Source organism: Parus major, chromosome 5 (genome assembly GCF_001522545.3).
Source record: "Parus major isolate Abel chromosome 5, Parus_major1.1, whole genome shotgun sequence".
NCBI lineage: Eukaryota > Metazoa > Chordata > Aves > Passeriformes > Paridae > Parus > Parus major.
The window spans coordinates 1,443,830-1,466,529 of NC_031774.1; the positions used below are offsets into that span (position 1 = coordinate 1,443,830).

At 39.8% G+C, this 22,700-nt stretch overlaps 1 protein-coding gene across 4 annotated transcripts in view; it reads right to left on the bottom strand.

The window, feature by feature from the left end:
* Window positions 1-9,551: 9,551 nt before the first annotated feature.
* The window catches only part of ELP4 (elongator acetyltransferase complex subunit 4), a 136,285-nt gene continuing 123,136 nt past the window's right edge, over window positions 9,552-22,700 (bottom strand). For 2 of the 4 annotated variants that reach the window (XM_015631213.3, XM_015631211.3), the window contains one exon: window positions 9,552-10,128. In XM_015631213.3, coding sequence (XP_015486699.1) covers window positions 9,997-10,128 — 132 coding nt within the window. In that variant the 3' untranslated portion in view covers window positions 9,552-9,996. The remainder of the gene's footprint in view (window positions 10,129-22,700) is intronic. The other 2 variants (XM_015631216.3, XR_004497753.1) reach the window with 2 other exon arrangements.

Genomic DNA, 22,700 nt, shown 5'->3' on the forward strand with positions numbered 1-22,700 from the left:
GCAGTTGTTACTCTCGATGCTGTGCTGAAAAAGGGATCTCATGATTAAAAAGCCAATGTGTGGGGAATTTTGAGTCAAAGCACAGGCATCACAAGCAGCCTTTTGTAAAGCAAAGATACCATCTAGGCTGGTTATGTTTTCCTTTTGGCATATTTGTCACTGCAGATAGCACTTCACTGGAGACTAGGGGCAGCAGGGCTGTGCTGCTGAGGTGGTTGCAATGCTGCAGATGAGATTAAATGCACGTAAACTCCAAATCCTTTAGGATCCTCATGCTCAAAGCACGAGATGAACGCTGTTAAAATGAAGAGCCTAAAGCAAGCGAAAATGAGCTTTAATTTTGATACTGGTCAGTTTTTAAGTCTATTTATTATCGCAGAATAAATGTAGTTTTTATTACCTGGAGCCCATCCATTCACAAATGTCAAAGAAGTACCGGGTTTTAATTTTTTTTTAGTATATATTTTTATCAGACCTGCACGTTATGTATTTATAAGAAAGGGATAGATTGCATTAAACACCACAATAGGCAGGACCCTCCTCACACAGCTAACTTGATTCCAGGAACAATTAATTACAGGTAGGAACCCAGCACTTCTATGGCTAATTATCGTGTTTATACCTACTAATGCAGTTTGTGATGGAAATGCCAACTTCTGCTCAACCAGGAACGGAAAAAAGCTCCCCACCCCTTTCTCCCCCGACAACTTTTGTGCGCTGGTTGCTGTTTTCCGCAGGTGCCGATGCTCGGGCGGCGGCAGCTCCCCATAGCTCTTCCCTGCCTTTGCTGGCTTTTCCCGGTGCTCCAGGTGCCGGTGGCCTCCATGGTGCTGTGGCCATCCCTTCCGAAGGGATTCCGAAGCTTTTCTGGGGCAGGATGCTCCGGGGGCCGCGCTCCGCAGCCGCTCCGCAGAGCCGTGCGTGCGCGGATGGAGCTGGAGATCATTTCGGGGACAGGCTGGCCGGCCCTGGAGGAGAGAAGGAGGCATTTCTGGCTCACTGGCTCCTTCCCGTGCCCTATGGAAGGAGGTCGGCGGGGAGCAGCCCCAGGCTGGCTGCACATCGGGAAGAAGCCGGGGAGCTCGGAGCCCTGAGCGCCGCTGCCTCCGGAGCCGCTGCCGGGGGCTCTGCGGCTCACGGACAGCCTTGCCCGGCTCGTCCCGTCCTCCAGCCCAGCCAAGGGGCATCTCCCCGGGTGGCACGGGGTGTGGAACCCCCGCTGGCTCGGTGCCGGATCTCGGGCCTTTCCCGGGGGCCAGGCAGGCTGGGAGCGCCGCTGGGAGCGGGCAGGGGATGGAGCGGGGATGAGCGGGGATGTGATGCCTCGCCAGGCACCGCGATCAGCAGCAGGAGTGGAGAAGGAAAATCTTCAGCGTGCTCTGAACAGCCTCTAATAGCCATTTTCACCCCTTTTTTTCTTCCAGAGGTGTGTTACTTGTGGAGCCTGAAATCCGCCGTGATGTATTTGCTCAGTGTAACGCAGCAATTTCCAAGGGTCTTCTTTTTTCACCGCTGAAATTAGTGGGAGTTTTGCTATTTATTTCAACAGGAACGAGACATTTCTGTGCATTTGGTTAAAATGTATTTCATAATAACACCTTGTACTTTATTTATAAGCCCCTCCTAAGGCATTTCACAAATTATAGTCACACAAGAATTGATGTGTGAGCGCTGTCTTAATAACACTGTATTTTGTGTTTCAAATATTGTGTTCTAGATACAATATTTACATTTACAAGTGAAAAGGCTGCTAACCTAACAGTTATTGTTCAGAGCAGACAGATGATGAGCCATACATGCTGATGGTGAAGCAGACAAGCATGGGTGACACACGTGTTGGAGCCACCGAGCACACAGCGCCTTTAATTGCTTTTAAAAGGTAAGCACCCAGCAGCGTGTGGACAGCTGCTTTCTCACCCAGCCAAAGCACTGGAAGGGGGTTTCCCCTCTTCTTTTTAGCTAGGATTTTTTTATTTATAAGCAAGGAAAAATTCCCCCATGGGCTGGTTCATTTTAGGCAGCCTAACATGGGATTTATCTGTGAGGGTAAGGTTACAGTAGCAGACAACGACCCGGGACTGATAACACATTGCCTCTCCCAGGCTTTCCAGCCATTGGAGATCCCATTTCATTCACTTTCAATGGCCAAAGGTGTCTGGCTTTCTAATTATTTTTTTTTTAATTTTTAATTGATTTTTCTGGTATTACTGACTAAAATACATTATTTCCCCTTTCTCTGGGTAATATGTGCAGTTTAGAGTTATGCTAAAGATTAAATTTGTTCCACTTTTCCATGGTCACAACAGCACTACAAAACATGTGGTTCTTTTACATATTTTTTTTCTCCCCCCCAGTTAATTTCCATTTGCTTTTGTCCTCAGTTTCACCAGTTGAGCTCTGTGCCACGTGCACAGTCTTTGAGTAAATAGCAGAGGCTGGAGGAACCTGCAGGAGATGCAGAGTAGTAAAGATAGTACAGCTTGGATAGGAGCCAGGTTGGCAAGTTCTCGCTTTAGAGAGTATCTTAAATTAATTCCTCCCCCAGCATTCTCGTAGATGTGAAGAAAGAAACCCCCAGTGTATCAGCAGACAGCTAGGGTAGCTTACCCTGTATAGTTCACAGTTTGTAAAAGTGATCCTGTGGAAGATGAAGGTGTTTCCACAGGCTCTGCAGAAATGAAAGCTCACAGCATTTGATCAGTCTGTTAATATGTACAGCTGATGTGTTGTAGATTTCCATGACACCTCCAGCTGCCTGTTGTTCTTTGGAAGGTGGCCCTTTGGAGAGAAGTCTCCAAGAAACCTGCTTTCCTTCAAGTTTTGGACCTCTGATGGCTGTTTTAGCACACTGAGAACTTCAGGGCCTTCTGTGCTGTTCCTTCCTGGTTATATCCCTGGTGAGAGGGTCCTGATTTTGGGAATGTGTGTCTGGTGCTGGTGGGCTGAGTGCTGGAGCTGCTTTGCCCCCACAAAGGGCCGTGAAACTGTTTTTGCTGGGCTGGTAGAGGCCTCTGGTGCTGGAGCCTCAATGCCTACGTCAAATTGCAGATGGGTCAGATGGTGAGCAGAGGTTTTTTGAGTGACCCAGGAGGATCCTTGTTACCTTCAGGTGCCTGACAGGAGCTGTAAGTTGCCTGGAATCCTCCAGCAGAGGTTGCAGTTGCCTCCAGGCACCTGACAGACCTCACGTACTCTCTGGCAGCTAAAATTGGTGAGGGTTGCAAATTCCAGCTCTTCCTCTCCTGGGACATACAAGCTTTTCCAGCTGCACCAGAGGAGTTTGTAGATTCACAGATAACCTCCTTCAGGTCAAGCCTACACCAATGGATTTTGAGAAGTTTATAAACAGTTATTCCACAGAAATTACCTACAGGGCAACAGAAGGTCTCTGATTTACCTGGAACTGCACACAGCAGATAAATATGTTCATCTTGTTACGATAAATATGTTAATTTACAATGAGTGAAGAAAATCTGCATTTCTCTCTGTAACTGTTTATGTTTTACCCTTTAGATTTTACTTGGCAAAGCTGGATTCATACTCAGCCTGTATTCTGCAGCTTTGTGTTTCAAATACTGCAGGGGAGGGCTTATTTATTTTTAAAACTCCCCCGTCAGACTGGATTAAGTAAAAACCCTGCCATTTAAATTTTATAATTTTTTTTTGCTTTTAAAGAAGCAAGTTGTCCACTTTGATTTCTCTGAATTTAAATCAACATTGCTACTTTGCAAAGTACATATTCAAACCCTTAGATTCTTATTTAAACTAATTTTTTTGTTGGCTCTAATGATTTTTCTGAGTTATGATTCAATTGCTGTGTGTGAACTGCTGTTGGTTTACACCTGTTTGGCCTAGGGTATATTTAAAACTTCACTGAGGCTTATAAAGTCAAGGACTGCAAAATAATTCCCCTGGAGTAATTGTGGCTCCATCCACTCTGTGTTTCCATCCTCTTTCCCTCTGTTTTGTTGGGACAAGTTCTATTTGCTTGTCTGAAGTTGGAGAATGGATAATGATGTTTGAAGCTCCTCAGCCATGAACCTTGGCGAGTTGGGATGAAGCCCCTGGTTCTGAGGTGGCTCCTGGGAAGCTCCCACACAATCTCCCACACAGCTGGACCTTCCACTGTCTCCATGAGTGTCAAAATCCTTGTATTGTCAAAATTCTTCTCACTCCAGTAATTTTCCAAAATTGCTGAACTATCCTGGACACAGGCTGGGAAGAACCATAAATGGGAATTTCATCATGCTGGAGAAGTCTTCCAAATGCTTTCCTCTCTCAGTCACCCCCTATCTGGTCTTGGCTGAGTTGTTTTATTTATTAGTGCTGTGCCCTGGGCTCCACAGCACAGGAGAGACGAGGAGCTCCTGGAACAGATCCAGTGGAGGGTAACAAAGGTGATGAAGGGACTGGAGCATCTCTTATGAGGATGGACTGAGGGAGCTGGGTCTGCTCAGCCTCCAGAAGAGAGGACTGAGAGGAGACCCTGCCAGTGTCTGTCAGTTCTTCCATGGTGCCAAGCCATGGCACACGAAGGAAACTCCACCTGAACACGAGGAAGATCTTCCTACATGGCTGATGAAGCACTGGAGCAGGCTGCCCAGAGAGGCTGTGGAGTTGCCTCACTGAGATACTCCAAAACCATCCTCCAACCCCAGTCCAGTGCCACGTGCCCTGGGATGGGCCTGCTTGGGCAGGGAGGCTGGACCAGGTGGCTCCCTGTGGTCCCTCCCAGCCTGACCCATCCTGTGTTTCCGTGATTAGCTCATCTTTTCCAAGGCCAAGCTGGTGGCAGGAGTTTTGTTACACAGATGGATGGCTGAGATACCTTTGTGTCTGACAAGTTCTGTGCCTGCTGGATCCATGGAGATGCTGAATGTTCCCAGGAAGGAGAGGGATGCACTAAAACTTCCCTGGTCAGGAATGAAGTGCTGCAGCTGCAGACAGCAGAGCTAGAACTGGTGTTGAGCCCTGCCAGAATTATCCCTGTCCTACTGACTTAAAACAGGTCAGGAAGCCAAATTTGTTTTGTAGTCATGCAAGTTCCAGGCCAAGAATGGTGCCCTGCACAAACAGACCTGGCCTATGAGTAGAAGCTCTGACTTACTTTGCATTAAATAAATGCATTCTAAGAACTGCTGAAATGTTTCACTTGAGCAATAGATTTTAAACAGGTTTACAGCTCTTTATTACACAATTATTATTGTGTAATAAACTATCTCAAAATACAGGCACTGAAAACAGCTTGATTTCATACCTAAATCCAATCCATTTATCCTTTCTGCTCTTCTCTAAGTCCAGCCCTGTGAGATTCCAGCAAGAGCTTTCTTTTGTGCATCTGCTTCAACCTGACTTCAAAAGAAGTACACCAAAATTCACCAATTTCATGATTTTTAAAAGAATACCTCTGACACTAAGTGCTGAGAACATTCTGAGGGTATGAATATTCAGAGTCAAACTCTGCCAGCATAAAGACATTTTTTTTAAAAAAAATCTTGCTATATTTTGGGTTTTATATTTATCTTTAGTGCCAGAAGACATTAAAATACTTCTTTATTTTTTATTTTTTTTTTTAAATATATAGAGAAATATGCAGTTAAAAATTCTCTAGATCTGCTAAATTGTAAAAGATCCTCTGGACCTTACCCTAGCAGGTTGCTCCTGGTCTAAACTATCACTGACTTCTCTGGAAGACTTTTCAGATTAAGTTCTGCAGGTCCAGAAAATCCTCATGCAATAAAATGCTGAAAACACAGAAGGTGTCTTTGTTTTGATATGAACATGAGGTCTGTAAATTAGTTTGATGTGCCTGATAACTTTTAATATTGTTTAAAGGCAGAGTTAAAATAAGCAGCCAAGTTTTCAGCAGATGCTCCAGGATGCTTGGCAGTCCTGGAAGATCCATCTACTCACATGCACAGGTTTGGTTTTTTTTTCCTCATTTATTTTTGGGTAAAGAAAAAGGGTCTAACATTTGCTTATATTAAATAAAACCTGAAAAAAAAAGAAAAAAGAGTGGTGGAATTTTGGTTTTTTTGCACCCCCACCATGTGAGATGCCTTTTTTTTTCCTAAGATGAAGAGGATTCACTTTCATTCTTTTCTTCTACACAGGTACATTTATTATTGAATAAGAACTACCATGTGATTAAAAAAAAAAAAGAAATGCAGGCAGGTCTTATGAGAAATGCACTCACACAGCTCACAAGAGAAAATGGAAATCCCAGGAGATGGCATTGGAGATAGGACTTGCTTCCACCATCTCTTAAAGACATCAAAACATCTTTCTTATTCCTGTTGTGCTCTGTAGTTATGATGTTTCTCCAGCACAGGCAAAAGAAGAACACTTTAACTAAATTTCTAATATATGATCCTGGATAAATACTCATTTAATACATGTGAGTGTGTGTGTTTGAGTTTAGCTCCTGTAGTACAGCCTCATTTTTACTGGGATGTGTTACAACCTTGTGGTTTCAGAGAAACTTCATTAGCACCTCCAGTACTGGCATGGTAAAAGATTATTTAAGTTAGGCTTTTGAACTTTCCCAAAAGCTGTGTTTGGAACAGCATCACTACTTAATATTAAATTTAAATATCAAACCAGTTGTGTACTACAACAGCATCACTACCTAATATTAAATTTAAATATCAAACCAGTTGTGTACTACCACAGGTATCAAATCTGGAGTAGCTGAATGCCCATTTCCAGATGCTTGTAGCTACTGTTACATAAAATTGAATTCAGCTGCACCCTGGAAATTGCTTTTGAAATGTCTTTACAAACAGAGAAAAAGACTTATCTATGATAATATTCTTCTCATGTTCCAAATACTTATATTTTGAAAACCTCAACACAACAGAAATTATATAAAGAATTCTTATTTGACATATTAAAGGCGCAACGTTTTAAATTTCATTACTGCTTTCTTGACTGTGTGTCACAATTTCTGTAAAGATCAGGCTCTTGTGCTGAATTGGGAACGTCTTCACTGGGATGAATCTATTGTTTCCCTGCTGAGTTTGGTGGTTTCAGTTTGTAGCCTGCTAAAAAGTAGGAAGTGCTGCTTAAAAAATTGCAATAAACAAAATTCATTCTGCAATCTCTGTGGAGAGGAGCCCTCTGAGCAGGAGTGAGGGTGGCCCAGACTTTCTGCCCAAGCCAGCAAGGGGCCTCTGGAGATGCCAAAAGGAGCTGGTAGCACATTGCCACAGCCTGTCAGAAGAAGCTGTGCCCATTCCTCGATTACCTGAGCTGCTCCCCTTAGTTAAATATTTGCCTTCAAGTCAAGGGAAGACAGAACTGAAGGAGGATGTTTTGTACACAGGAGCTCGACAGGCACAGAGTGGCTGTGGGGAAAAGGCACAGAAAATCACCAGGTAAACATTTCTCTGCATTCCCAAGTCAGAACTGCTGTTGGTGCAATGATGGAAATCTTTATTTTATCCACACTGCATCTACCCCATATCTACCCCATATCTACCCCATATCTACCCCATATCTACCCCATATCTACCCCATATCTAGCCTCTCTCTACCTGCTATCAGGTAGCTCACCCAGAGCTCTGTCTCACCCCTCAGCTTGCTGGATAAAGACACTGTCACATGTCACTGATAGGAGATTTTGGCAGAAAAGAAGAGAAATTTTGCTCCATGTCATAGGTAAACAACTCTGTTCCACCTGCATTCTCTAACACTTTACAAAACACCTTTAGTGACTCAGGGAAAAAACCAAACTCATGCAGATTTGTAGAAGGAGTTCCTTTCATTACTCAAAACATTTGTCAGCTTTAATATCAGCCTGCTGAAGTTTTGGAAGCTGAAGCCTTCCAGATGCACAGGGCAGACATCTAGACAGACACACACGTGGGATGCACACGCTGCTCACCCACAATTTTCAGGTAATATCTTAACTAGAAATGGGACTGTGACATTCCAGGATATTTTCTCCTCTGTATTTTAAGTCAATGACCTATTTAAATATGTTGGCAGCAATGTATATGTCTTGTGACTTTACATCCCACAAAGAAATGCTGTGTTTTGTGTTATTTACATTAAAAAGACATCCTATGTAAAACTTCACCTTTGTTAAAAATCACTTTATCTTAAGTATTTAAATTATTTCTCGCTTTCAAAAGGCACAATTATGTATCTAATGAGAACTTCCATTCAGTGTTACACATAATACAAAAAAGAGAAAAAATGTTTGAGACATCAATGATAATATTTTAAATATGTTGGCATAGGAAAGTAGATGTCTTTTTTCTTCACTAAACTGACAGTTCTGTTCCGAAACTTTATTTTGAAAAGATTTTAAAAGGATTTGTGTCTTTAGAAATAAAAAATGTAACAGGCATATCTAAAAAATATAGAAGAGAAAACCTGATTGTTACTACTAATGAAATAGCTGATGACAAAATAGTAGTCTTTTTGATTTTGATCACAAAAAATAAACTGGTAGTGACAGGATATGATGGATAGATTTGACATCCTGGCAAATCACTGTCATTGATTCAATTATTCTAATTCAGAATAAAAGCTGTATACAGTATGTGTTTATGCTACAGTGGAGTTTTTTAAGTGATTGACATTCATCATATTAGTTAGACAGTTTTAAAAGCTATGTCTTTGTTTTACACAGCGTTGTCAAGAGGAAAAAAAAAAATAAAGTAGAACCTGGATTGCAGAAAAAAAAAAAAAGAAAAAAAAAGCAAACCACTTCCCCAAGTCTTGGTTCCAAACCCATCAAAATATGTTACCATTATTGCATCCTATTAACACGTTCTTTGAAGACTCAATTTCACTCCAGCCATGTAATACACTATTATAAAGACGAAATTTTGAAACTGTAATGCAATCTTACAGCTGGGTGGCTTGGAAGTTCTGCAGAGAAGAAGATATTACCTTTCAAAATGGAAGTCAGCCTCAGAAGAAAGAATGCAAACCACTTTAATTCCCAGGTCAGCTTTGCTTCACTGTTCCTTTGTTTGATGAGAGAGACACAGGGATGGATACAGAACAGTTAGAAGTTCACAAATTGTATATCTGAGGGTACAAAAGCCTGAATTACTTGTGTGTTCTGCCCTGCTTTAGACCAGCTCGCTGTGATATCCTTCCCCGAGCTCAAATGCACTCCTCTGGTTTCCCAGCATTAATGTAGCTGTCGGTTTGAATTTCAATCTTGAATTATGTCTGTTGACATAATTTCATAGTGCTGACTTCAATTGTTTAGGATTACTGTTTTGAACTACATAAGGAAATCAATTCTTTCCTCTCTGGTTAGGAAATTCCATTCAAGTGCATTTTAATGCATGTAGTAAGCCATAAGGCAAAGTAATTATCTATAATATATTCTGATTTAAACCCCCCCCATCCTCAATTACTGGCATATTAAAATAAAAATTATCTTACATATTATAAATTTATTGTTACATATATTATAAAATGGTGTAGAGATTTCATGAAATTTAAGAATGGTATTTCAATTACAGAAATGAATGTTTTTTTAAAAAGTGTGTAGTTTGCTGTTTGAATAACACATGACAATGAATTGCTTAGTTCCATTCCTTTATTTCAATAAACTCATTATTCATACAAAATATTATATGTAAAGTATATAAAAAATTCTTTTGGGAAAAATATCCCTTTATTTTTAATGTAGAAAAAAAATAAATTAGAAATTAAAGGGTAACGGCAATTTTTTTGTATTTTAAGGAAAGGAACAAAATACAACCTGTTTCCAATGGAGCAGAACAATGGCAGGACCCAACACAACAGAAGCTAAATCCAAACAAGACCAAAATTAGTACAAAGAAAGCAGGGCATAAAAAAAAAATAATAAAAAAAAAGAAAAGGAAAAGAAAAGGAAGGCATCATATAACAACATTTATTTTTTAAAGACTGCTGGGTCAAATCATTAAGAAAAATATTTATATAAGTCATTAACACTCCTAATTAGAGTGTCACATAAATGAGAGTGAAGCTGCTAAGTAGAAATCACTAGAAGTCCAGGTGCTTCTTGCCGATGGCCATGGCGCCACATCCTGAGCTCAGCAGTTTGGCGGATCCTGCCAGATCCTGTTTGCTCGCACGGCTCACTGTGTCTGACAAGTCTGGAGGCAAATGCAGCCGCTGTGGCAGGAGATTTTCAGGAGGGAGAGGCAGAGAGAGACGGGGAGAGAGAGAGAGAGAGAGAGAGAGAAAAACACAGAGAGAAGAAAAAATAAATGCGGTAGAATTGGTTTTGCGTATTTCGAAATGCAGTCCTTCTCCCGACTGATCCGTGTTTACCCACACAAATAAAACACTTCCCAGACACTAGGCTGACCTGGCAACAGTTTTTTTATGTTTTCAATATATTGGATTTTGTAAATTGGAATAGATTTTTTTTTTTTCCTAATGAAAATTTTCTAAACAAAATACAAATTTGCTGAAGGTATTTAATTATATCTACGGGCATTCTCCCTTTAAAAACCAGTGTTTTGTCTGCATGTCAGCCTCTACATCAAATTATTTGATTTCTACAGCGCTACAGAATAAGTGTAGATTTATTTTAAATATGCACACATGGTGACAAGAGTCTGAAAATAAATTACATGATGGTCAAAAGATGGAGAGGGCTCACCCTGGTTGCACATTACTCTGCTACATGTTTCCTCTTCATATTGCTAGTGGCTAATAAAGCCAAGCAGTGACAGTAGTTGCATTTGTATAAGGCAATCATACATGTTAATCAAAGCCTGCCCTCCCCAGTGAGTTGTAGGAACATTAAATCCAGTTTACAGATGGAGAAACAGAGGTTACATGGCTGCACATGGCCCTTGCACATGGTCCTTGCACAATAAACCTTATTTTTCAACTCTGACAAAAATATTTCTACCTTCCCTCTGAGGGTCCTTTATACTGGAGATATATAAAAGACATGACAATTAGCTTTTGTAAACTAAGGTGAAAATGAATGTAAAACTGAGGCTTTACTTGCTTAATTCCTGGCTTGCTTTTGGACCCAGAGAGGCACTGAAAGCTGGTCAGATGAGGCAGCTGAGCATCTTCTGCACAGTGCAATAATTTATGAAACTGGTATCATGGAAGGAGCGTATTTCTTGAAAGATTTAGTAGGCAAAGGCTAAACTGGGTGGTTCTTTTAAAATGCACACGCTTCTGAAGGGAACAGGAGAACAGCAGTGACTGCAAAACTGTATTAGGAGGCTGTGTGGACTATCCTTATTATCAGCTTTTGCTGCATTTTTGCTTTTGCCACACATCAACACAGCTTCCTTTCCTTCAATGCTTTTGGAACTTCTGTATCCTAAGAATTTGATTAAAAAGCATAGGAAATCTTTGAATTTACAATGAGCTGACTGTTGAATTCCTTGCTGGTTCTGAGACTCTGTAGCTGGGTTTAACTTGGGAGATGCTCCCAAGGGCTTCCCACCCCCGGCCACCCCTGGCTGGGAGAAGAACTGTGTTGTTATTTTCTCCAAGGGAAGGAAATGCATGAAGTAATGCATGAGGAGCAGGAAAGCCCAGGGTGAGATGCCATTCCCCAGTGCTGCAACAGGAGACAGGTGTGTATTTACTGACTGCATTTTGCCTGTGAAACACAACCCACATCTCAAGCCCCACTCCCTGTAAATACCAGGCAGGAACTGCATGACACCAGTGCTGTGGCAGAGAATCCTTCACTCACAGCTCTCCCATTCTCCAAGGAAGGTTAAGCCTGGCTGTGGCTGTGGACTGCAGCCCATGATTCCTCATTTCTGCCTCAACACAACACAAACAGGGCACGAGCCTTTCTCCCCTGGCTGCTGAGCAGAACTGGGAAGAGCCGATGTTCAGTGCGGATTGCACGGGAAGGGCTGAAACCACGGAAAAGCTGAGGAGAAGGAGAAGCTGGGAAGCACAGGGGAGCACTTGGCAGATCTTTCAATTGCATTTTCTTTCTAAAAAAGTGTACAGTGCTTGGCTGGCAGGGGGATGTGGGAGGTGGAGAGACGAGTGAGCTGATCCAACCCTTCTCCTGCTCCCTGTTGGCATCTCCGTGCCCTGACCAAATGGATTCTGAGCAAGGTGATGAAGAGCAAACAGAACCAAGACTCAGCAAACTCATCTTAGGCAGGGACTGACTAAATATCACAGCCAGGGAACAACTGCAAACCCTGCCACAGCACCGTGGACTTAAAAGTGTGGTCAGAAACCTGAAAAGTCTTCTATGTCAAGCCCGTGTTCATCTGCTAATATTTATTCTAAACAGAAAATTGACAGAAGAATGTCTATAAATTTGCAAAGATTTAGATAGGAAAAGGACAAAAATTAAAGATCCTTAGATTGGAGGTGAGTTAGGCTTTTACAGATGTGTTTGTTATGATACAGAATTTCATTATACAGGCAAACACTCTTCTTCCCCATCCTCTTCAGTGAAGAGGGTGCACAGTGCTCATTTAGTGACTGGCTATTCAGTATTTTATTTTCTTGTCACTGTTTACTCTGAACTTTTCTGACATATTTATTGTACACTATTCAGACCTTGTTCTGAAGGCAGAATGGCTTTTCAATAGCACATGTCAGTATATAGCACTTGAATGCCTCACAAATACCAATGGTGTTATTTTCCTAATATTCTTGTGAGAGAAGGCAGCAAAGTTACCTCCATTTTAGAGACAGGGAATCGAGGTATATAAAACACATAGAAAAAGGATCTATTAATTTCAGAAACAGAATCTGAGGAAGTTAGGACTTGCTTTTGCAGACTGTTTAGCATTTTACAGAATTTCACATGTTTAAATGCTAACTTCATTTGCAGCTGAGTGCTTGGTACTTCTTCAAGAGCCCCCAAGTCAGGTACTCAGAAAGCAAGAGACACAAAATAAGAGCATTGAAACAAAAATGCTGTGTTGAAGCAACATGACCACACAGAAGTTCACTGGTATTGGCAGAGACACACATCATACCTTCCATTACATCCTTCCATGTCTTAATTATGAGACCATTCCCCCTGCAATCCTTTCCTCTACAATCCATTCCTCTACAATCCCAACTTTCAAACATTATAAAAAATTGCTGGTTCTGCAGGAAGCACATTTCACTGCATATTCCACATTCATCCTCAGATCAGATGTATTCTGAACAACAAACCACACCAGAGTCCTTTGAAAACAGCTGAGTATTACCCTGTCATTAAGACCTGAATCACTGGACACACACACACACCTTCCCTGTGATATTTTGAATGATATTTCAAAATATCACTCCTTCCATTTCCTGTGTGGAGAAATTTTCTCTGTACCCATATACAGGACTGAAAATATTAATCCTAAGAAAGATTTTAACACCATTTAAAAATATTCTAAATGTTAAGCCACAGGAATATTAAATAAAAAGGAGATTAATTGCATGGTGTTATACAGACATCTATAGATTAAGCAACTGGCCCTTATTTTTAGCACCAACAGGGACATTGTGGTCACGTGAACTGAGGCAGTAAGGGATGGTATGGACAGGCTGTGATCCTTCTGGAACACCAGCACCACATTTTCACAGATATCTGCTGACCAAAGAGAAACAATCATGTTTAAAGTCCCAGTTAAGCACAAAATCTTTTCTGGTGGACAGACTCCTCTACTATTTCTGAGGCTCTGACCTCCATTCCTTTCAAGCTCTCTTTCTTTGATCAGTCTGGTTAAGAATCAGATTTTGCTCACATTAGCAATCCCAATCCTTGTCCAGGCCTTCCATCCTACAACTGCTTTTTGTGATAAAAATGTCTCTTCTCTGGTTATCAGCAGTCCCCAGTCTCAGCTTTCTGCATCCAAGCTCTTTATTCCTGCTCTCAGTGCTTCTCTTGCCTCTGTTTCCACCCTCTGCTCCTGTTCCTAAAGCCTAGGTTCAAATTCAGCACCAGGCTACCCTTCATTGCCTCCACCCCTTGTGTTCCTCATCCCCTTCTTTGTTCTCCTCCTCTTCTCACCCATCTGTCCTTCTTTCCCCTGCTGGAACTGCTTCCCATTCCCATTCCCATTCCCATTCCCATCCCCATTCCCATTGCCATTCCCATCCCCATCCCCATCCCCATTCCCATTCCCATCCCCATCCCCATTCCCATCCCCATTCCCATTCCCATTCCCATCCCCATTCCCATTCCCATTCCCATTCCCATTCCCATTCCCATTCCTGCCCCTCTCCCCAGCCCCAGCTGTGGGCACAGGCAATGGATCCCTTGCTCCTAAAAGCAGATAAATGCCTAGAGAAAAGTCAAACTGAATGCACTGAGTGTGCCAAACAGGTGGTTTTTCACAGGCCAGCAAAAACCCATCCCAGGCCTAAATGCTAGACATAAAATGATTTTAAATAATTTAAAATATTCCAGAAGCATAAAACTTTCTGTAGCTGAGAGCAAGCTGGCATGGTAACAGTATTTTAAGGCAAAATGGTCATAATGTGGGAAAAGTAAACATGAAAGTGAAAATAGGATCCTATGATCATTCTCCTTGGGATAACTTCTTAAAAATTATATCAATGGATGATAAAGTTTATCAGAGAAAAGCAAGGGAATGCTGGAGTAAACTTCCTCTGTGCAAAGTTACTTGTGTATCTGCATTGTTACAGCGTGTTTAATTACATGATCACATAATATTTTCACCTACAGAGGCTGTCAGGGAGGTTCAAAATTGGGATTTTCTGAATCAAACTCTTAATTTTCATTCAGTGGCTGAAGCAAGAAGTGGCTGTGGAAGAAGGATGTTAGGGAAGGGGCTTGGTGTGAGTTGTGGTGCTCTGTTTTGGGCAGCCCGGAAGGCTTTGCAGGGTAGGAACAATTACACTGAAGCCAGCTAAGCACACAGCTTTAGGGCATGCATTACGAAAGGAAAACAGTTTAGACAAAACTTATTACATACTTTGTGTCTGCTCCTCCCTGTGCCTGAAGAAAACTTCTAATTACTTCATTTGTTCTCAATGGGGGGGAAAAAAAAAGGCAGAAGTGGAAGATGAGATTATGTAAAAGGACAGCTCAGAAGGGATACAGAGCACAGAGGATCAAATACTCACTGATGGTTTTGTGGGATGTAAAGATCCACATCATGGCTATTCCAGGAACTTCCAGTGGGCTATGTTTGCTTGGGGTCAATTTATTTTTGAAAATAGTACTATACAAAAATATTAGCAAGTGTATCTTACTTTAGATTGTTTTAGAGAGGGCTACAAAAATCATGTATTCTGTAAAGTGCTTTAAGCAATAAAGAATACAACATCTTTTAACAACAATGTGATAAGCAGATATATGCATAGTGTATACATCTAAACCCCAAGTAATTCTGTATATTACTCTAAAATCATTATTATATTTTTGTACCTATTTAAAGTGCAATTCTGTAGCAAAAAATTGCATAATAATATGAGTGTTGCATAATCACTGAATCTCATTAAAAATGAGGTGATACTTTGTTCTTAATTTGATTCATATTAAGGTAATTTCGCTGAAGCCAACCTTGTGACTCTGTTAATAACAACTGGGCCCAAACTTCCCAAAAATCTTTACAATTCATTTATTTGGATCTTTGACCAAAAAAAAAAAAAAGCTTATTAGTTTACTATGGCTGCAGCCCTGCCTTGGGGCAGGGAGATGGGTTAATGACCTCTCTAGATCCCTTCTACTTCCATTTGCTACAACTCCATGAAGACTGAAGTCTCCAAAGCCGAAGGGATTTGGTTTAGGGGGCAAAGAGGGGGATGGGGAGAAGAATTTTAGGAATGCTGGGAAAATGAAAGATGCAGACTCTTAGTTGGGGAGCTTTACATCCTACTTACTTCTCTTTGATGCAGAACTCTCCCCATCCCATAAAACCCCTACAAGACAGAATGGGAATAGATTGTGGCAGAAAGCCCAAGTTCCTGGCACTGTTTTCTCCTGCTTATCCTGCCCTCAATCCACCACTTGCATGATGTTTTCCCCTTCATGGCTTTTTATTATCACCTAACTTTTAATTACCAGCAGCAATTTCTACCTTTGGTCTTAATAGAAACACAAAGATGTGAAGATACAAAACTGAATTTCTAATAGAAAAGTTTTTCTCAAATATTTGACATGGAGGTTTTACTACAAGTTTTGGCTTCTTCTCTTGCCAAGCTCAGGAGTTGAGGGGCACCAGATATTTGTATTCTGATGAAATTAATGCTCTTTTATAGGATATGTAGTCTACTGGAGTGACACAGCACTTCTATTGACATTACTTTGCAATTACATACCAAAATATCATCATGAAAATAGACAAAAAATTTATTATTGCCACCCAGGAATAAAACTTCTGAGTTAATGTAAGTTCACTTCTCAATGACTAAGCAACAAGCACTTGGCCACTGAATTATTAGCTCTCTCATCAAGGAACAGAAAAATCAACTGTCCTAGACCTGTGTCAGGCAGAAATCTCATGGTTTTTGTGAAATTTGGTTCACAAATAATGAAGGTGTCTCACAACCCACAATATTTAATCTTGTGGAGAGAATTGAGCCAAACTATTCTCTTATAGCTCCATTTCAGTGTCACACAAACCCTTCTTAAACCATTCACTGGGAATCTTTTATGTTGCAGATTGCTCACTATTTTAACAAATTCAGGAGATAAAACTGTTTTTCTGTATAATGGACATGAATTCAGTTTATTCTTGTTCTGCTATAGTCATTGACACTACATCACCATTTGTTAGATCACAGGAATACACCCATTTTCTAAATTGGTCATAAAGAACAAAAGACTTGATTTTAAAAAGAGCATCCTAAAATTTTCTACATTTCAGGTAACTGTGATTGACCTTTAAGAAACTAAAACTATGTCAAGTCATGTTAAAATGATTACATCTACCATATGCATGTCCTATTAATTTTTAATTTTTTTATTTTCTTTTTTAACTTCTTTTATTATTACTATTATCATTATTTCTTTTATTATTATTTTTTATTTTATTTATTTATTTATTTTTAAGTTGAAGCACAACCAACTTAAAAAAAAGTTAACATCATGATGTCAACTATTGCTAACAAAAGGTGTTGAGAGAAGGCTTCCAGTAAGAATAACTGAGAAATAAACTTCTACCTATATAAATCTGTTTGCTAAAGGATAGATAATACTACTGAGAATATCTGAACACAAACTCTTATTTTCTATCACTTAGAGAATGTAAAATAAAACCAGGGCAATTCTCACTTTCACCTCATTTACAGAACTGTGATTCAGTTTTATTGTGGGTTTCCAATAGTACAAAGAGATTATTTGAACAGCATTTTGAAGGACACGTGGCAAAATTAAGAGCCATTAATAAACCTACTTCCTTTTATGATAGATTTTGCAAAAAATCCATTTTCTATTTCAGAAAATACATTTCTTTTCAGTGTATCTGCTTTACAGAAGGGATATGATAATATCCAGGAGAATTCAATTCAAACTCTGCTGATTTGTTTGGATGTGCCACATGGTACAATTTCTGTTTTCTGACCAGAAATCTGTATTGCTGAGTCTGAATTTAAAGCTTACTTTTATAACACTGGCTGCTGTTCAGACCTATTTGTACCAACACAATTCAATTCTGTACATGTTTGTGTAAAATGCATCCCTGGGGTATTTTGGGTGGCTGAAGAAGTTCCAGTTGCAGACTGAGTAGAGATGTGTGTGTTTATGGATGTGCACCTCCAGTCATTATTTTCAGTGGCAGGAAAGTACAGACAGTTGTCCAAATTCCAAATTAAAATTCCAGCATGTGGATTTGTTACATGTGAAGGGACTCAAGTGAAACAAAAAAATACCAGGAAGATTTGGCTTCTCTGACACCTGAGAATTCCCAGTGCTTGGCACCATGAATTGCCCTTAATCACATATCCAAGGAACAGACCTGTTTTATGTTCTAGCTGTGAATAGATAATGAATAATTATCTATTATGGATAATGAAGAGGTTTCCTGTCTTATAAAAAAGGGCTGGATCCATCAGTAATGGTCATAGGCTGCCCAAGGACTGCAGGTGCTCAACTTCTTGTCTGATCCAAAATTCAGGGAAACCAGTGGTAATCTCACAAGCAGAACTGGACTAAATATTTACATAGCACACTACAGGGATGCTGATACAGCTCTTACCAAGCACAAATTAAAAGACTGTCTCTGTCTTGAAGAGTTTATGGTCTGAATACACAAAATGGGCAGAAAGGAAAAAAAGACAAAATATCAAGCAGAAGGAAAAATTTATGATATACAAATACTGTATTAATGCCAAAATTTTGGGGTTTTTTTCTTTCTAACTGAAAAAGTAATGTCTAGAAGGATGAGTGAAAAAGAACAGCCATAGGGAAAGAAATTAAATGACAAAGGGCTGAAGAAAAGATGGAGTGAAGAAAGGGAAAGATGGAGGAAGAGATATATTAATCTAGGCATGTTAGAGTTGAGATTGGAATATATTGTCTAAATCCTGAAGGGAAATACTGTTCTAAATTCAAGCAGTAGTTCATGAGCCTGATGTTATCATCTATGTCCAAAGCAGGGACATTTCTCCTGTGGATCTGTTCTTTTTGCTGGGTATCTCCTCCCTGAGCTTACGTAAGAGGAGCGTGGGCCCCGTGATGCAATGTGAGTAACTCCAGGGCTCTCAGGACAGCCTGGCTGGATGCTGATGTTAATGCCACATTCTCTTCCCTGACAAATTCTTTCAGCCTAATTGCAGCTGTCCACAAGTCAGCCATTCAGTCTAACCTACATTAGAGACTCAGGCTGGGATGACTCCTCCTTGCAAGTGCTTGTCCATATTTGCTGATTATTCAGGAAACCCGAGTGACCAGCTGAAACCAAATTCTTAACTTGGAGTCTAAAAGGTCAAGGGGAGGAATTCAGTCCTACAACTCCATGAAGCTTCTCATTGAATCAGTGCCTGCAGTGTCTGCTCCTTCTTTGAATGACATTGCAACGTGCCACGGAGTACAGATTTCGTATCACACCACAGATGGTTCACTGGAAAGGTTCCAGACTTGCTGGTGATGCCCAAGATACTCTACAACAACTTGAGTCTCTCTACTGGGAAGCTTGAGAAGTGTTCAAACAAAAGCTGTGTATGTGAGGAGGAGGAAGGAGAAACAGCACTCGGGGCAGAAGCATCTGCTCCAGGATTACAGTGTTACTGTCACCCTCTAAAATTTCAGCTAAATTGAAAACCTAAACAAATATTTGAGTTTGCATCCAAAACTATCTAGTAAAGCTCACTGTAATTTTCCAGGCTTCTGTCTCAGTTCCTGTCACATCTCAGAAAACTCATTAATACCCTCCTTTAAAACCCATTATTGGGGGTGTGCAACTGCAGCAAGTGACTGATAAAATGTGTTCTGCCTCTTGATAAAATCATCCAGATTGATCCAACACTTCCCAGAAAGGTTCTGCCCCAAAACAGGCAACTCACACTGGCAAATCTCCATTTCAATGATGGCTTGCCAGCTCAAAAAGTAAATGTTAGCTGTGGGGGGGGGGGGGGGGTTATTGTTTTATACCAGGAACAGCCCTGTACTCTGTATTTACTTTTTAAAGTCAGCTGGAATTAGAAAATTTCCATTGCTAGGCAGCCCAGCACGGCTGTGAAGCATTTCTGGGCGTTCAGACCCGGAGCAGGCACTGCCCACAGGGAAGATTCATCACCCCTGTTCCACTGCCCACCCATCCCTCCTCCAGACACCAGGGCTTCAGCAGCAGGGAAGTGCCTCAACCTGGTGCACAAACACATTACACAGACCAGAACACAATTATCACATTTGTAAAGCTTCAGGGATAGCAACAATTTAATAGCTCTTTGAAGCAGACTAATTTTCTGGAGTTTCTTGTACTTTTTATTTTTTTTTTAATGTTAAAATTTATTATTTTTAAAAATTATCAATTATAATGAATTATTACCAATTATTCTTAAATATTCTAAAATATTTATTATTACTATTACTAATTATTATTATTATTATTATTATTATTATTATTATTATTATTATTATTACTATTATTATTATTTTGCTTTTCATGCATGGACAAGCTCTTCTTTGCTTACAGGTGATTTCTGGGTCTGTTTTTTTTATTTTTATATGTGGAGGAACACAAATTATTCAATCACTTTAAAACACTGCAAAAGAAGTCAAGAATGACTGTGTAAATGCAAGTTATTCCTACTATCCTGTTTTAAAAACAAGTATCATTTAGACAGATAAATGTATACAAGACTCTGCACATTTACAAACCAGGGCTGACCAGTTTATTTTTGCAGCTTTTCATAAAATAGAAACTTCAGCTCTGCAGTGGCAAATGCCACTGGGAGACACTTCATCCTAAGGCAAAAAGCAGGTCAGAAGAGGAAAAATAAAAAGGTATTTCTGCTATCACTGTCTCCTCACCCTGAAAGTGGCAGTGATATAGGAAGTATGTTCAGTTCCTGTAACTCCCAGGTAAGGATGCAGACATTACATAATTCATATTCTAATATCTCTTCAGCACTAATCCCCCGTGACTCAGGGCTACAGCTGAAAATTCCAGGTAACAAAGCTTTTTTCTAGTGTTACTTCCAAATAATCTTTAGACCTCAGAAATCCCCAAAGTGTTATTTAATATCTGTAGTATTGGCTTAACCTGTTTTGGTTAGAAAGCTCATGGCTGCATATTTTTATTAAGTGATTAATATTACTTATTAAAAGGAGAGAAAAATTGCCTTGGTGACCGAGTGGTGATTCTGCCCACCCTTTGGGAAACCCAAGCTTTTAAAGGAACTTTAAACACAGAATGAGAAGGGGGAAAGGTTAAAAGACAGGTCACACTAATTTCTTTTTAAACAGCTCTGTTTCAGACAGTAGGTCTCGGTGGAAATGAAAACAAATATATTAAATATGAATGACAGAAACTGGTATCACATTAAATGCAAGACTTTTGTAGCTAATTTTGATTTAAATAAACATTGCTATTTATCAGAAAGTTAGGGGGAGGGTTGAACATTTTGAGCAGATTCCTACATCAAAAAATGTGTTTTGTAAAGAAACTATATGTCAAATTATAGCTATTTGCTTTCAGCTTTCAGTTATTTCGTTTTGTACTTTTCATGTGTCAGTATTTTTTTCATTTCACTTCTTTATTCTGTACTACAAGTAAGTCTCTTTAGAGCAATAAGATCTTTAAAATCCCTTTAGTGTTTAGAAATGTCAACAATTCAGTAGATTATACTTGATGAATAGGCCAGATAGAAAAAAAAACTGCCTCAAGTTTTTATCTCAAGTGAAGTAAGGTGCTTTGAAGAGCACTTGATTTGAGATTTAGAAGCCTGCCACTATTCAGCCAGTCACTCTTGAGAGCTGTTAAGTCCTGACCCATAGCATGAAAACAGGTTGCAGGGAGGGAGGAAACACCAGTAAGAAATATATTTTGTACTCCCTGTGTAATTATTTCTTCTAAATACCACTTAAACATTTCTTCCTATAAATAAGTAAAAACCTAAGAGACAAGGCAACCTTATCAGACCATCTTATTTGAGTATTTTGAATGTAGCTGGAACTTGCCAGGGGGAACAGCTACAGCACTGGAAAAAGATGAGGCTCTAAAGGAAAAAAAAATATATCTAAATGGTTCTTTCCATTTGAATAGACTACACTGACACACTAAAGCTTCGTATTTTTGACAAGAGACACAGAAAACAAAGAGGTTTTCACTTCAGAATATGCAGTGGAAGCACACAGAACAGTTTGGTTTGCTATAACTATAGAAAAATATTTTTTTTCATCCTTTGCTATCACCTCCACAGTCTAAAACCAATCTCAATACCAGACTACAATGAATTAATTCAACATCACAAAGCAATCAGTTTAAGATATCTGCAAAGCAATAATAATAATGTCAGATGAAAAGCAATGCAAACTGTAAACCACCCCTCTCGTAGGAATATCTGTATTTAACAGATGATTGTGCTTGTGCACAGGCTCTCTCCCCCAGCACTATAGCTTTGTAACTGGTTCCCTCTTGAATAAGAACTTAGTTAATAACCTGACAGCAACTGGCCACATTATTTGGGCAAATGTCTCATCAGTATCTCCTGCCCTACTTTCTGCATCTCTGAGTTGCATAGAGATATAAAAGAAAAGGCAAAACTAGGTCATTCCTGGGCTGAACAAAAGAATTTTTGTAGTAGTATAAATTACTGACCTTTCTAATAAGTCTGTCTTTCCCAGCAAACCAGGTCATCCAATCCAACTCAACTAATTAATGGTATCCTCTAATAACTAACAATAACCGAAGCACACAATCCAATGAATTTGGGAGGAATATTTCTGTGGCTTTTCTAAAGCTGTCACACTTAAGAAATACTCTCCTAAATTAGAATAAATTCTGGGGATTGTGTTCAATTATTAGTTAGCATAGACCAGTTGTTATTACAGTAGCTGTTCTGTTGGTAAATTGATTGATAAAACTCATTGATTGATTGATTTCATTATCAATGAAACTCATTGATAAACATCACTGGACCTGAGCCTATCTGGGACCCTGCAGGGTCCTTTTTACCTGGGATCATTCACCCCTTAAATCATCACCTGTAAGCTCACTGAATGTCAAGGATTTATCAGTGCTCAGAAAGACAGAAAAATAAACATGATAAGATTTTTGAAATGAAATATATGATGGATATACAAACAAGAAGCAGCTTACTTAACAATATCGCTGGTG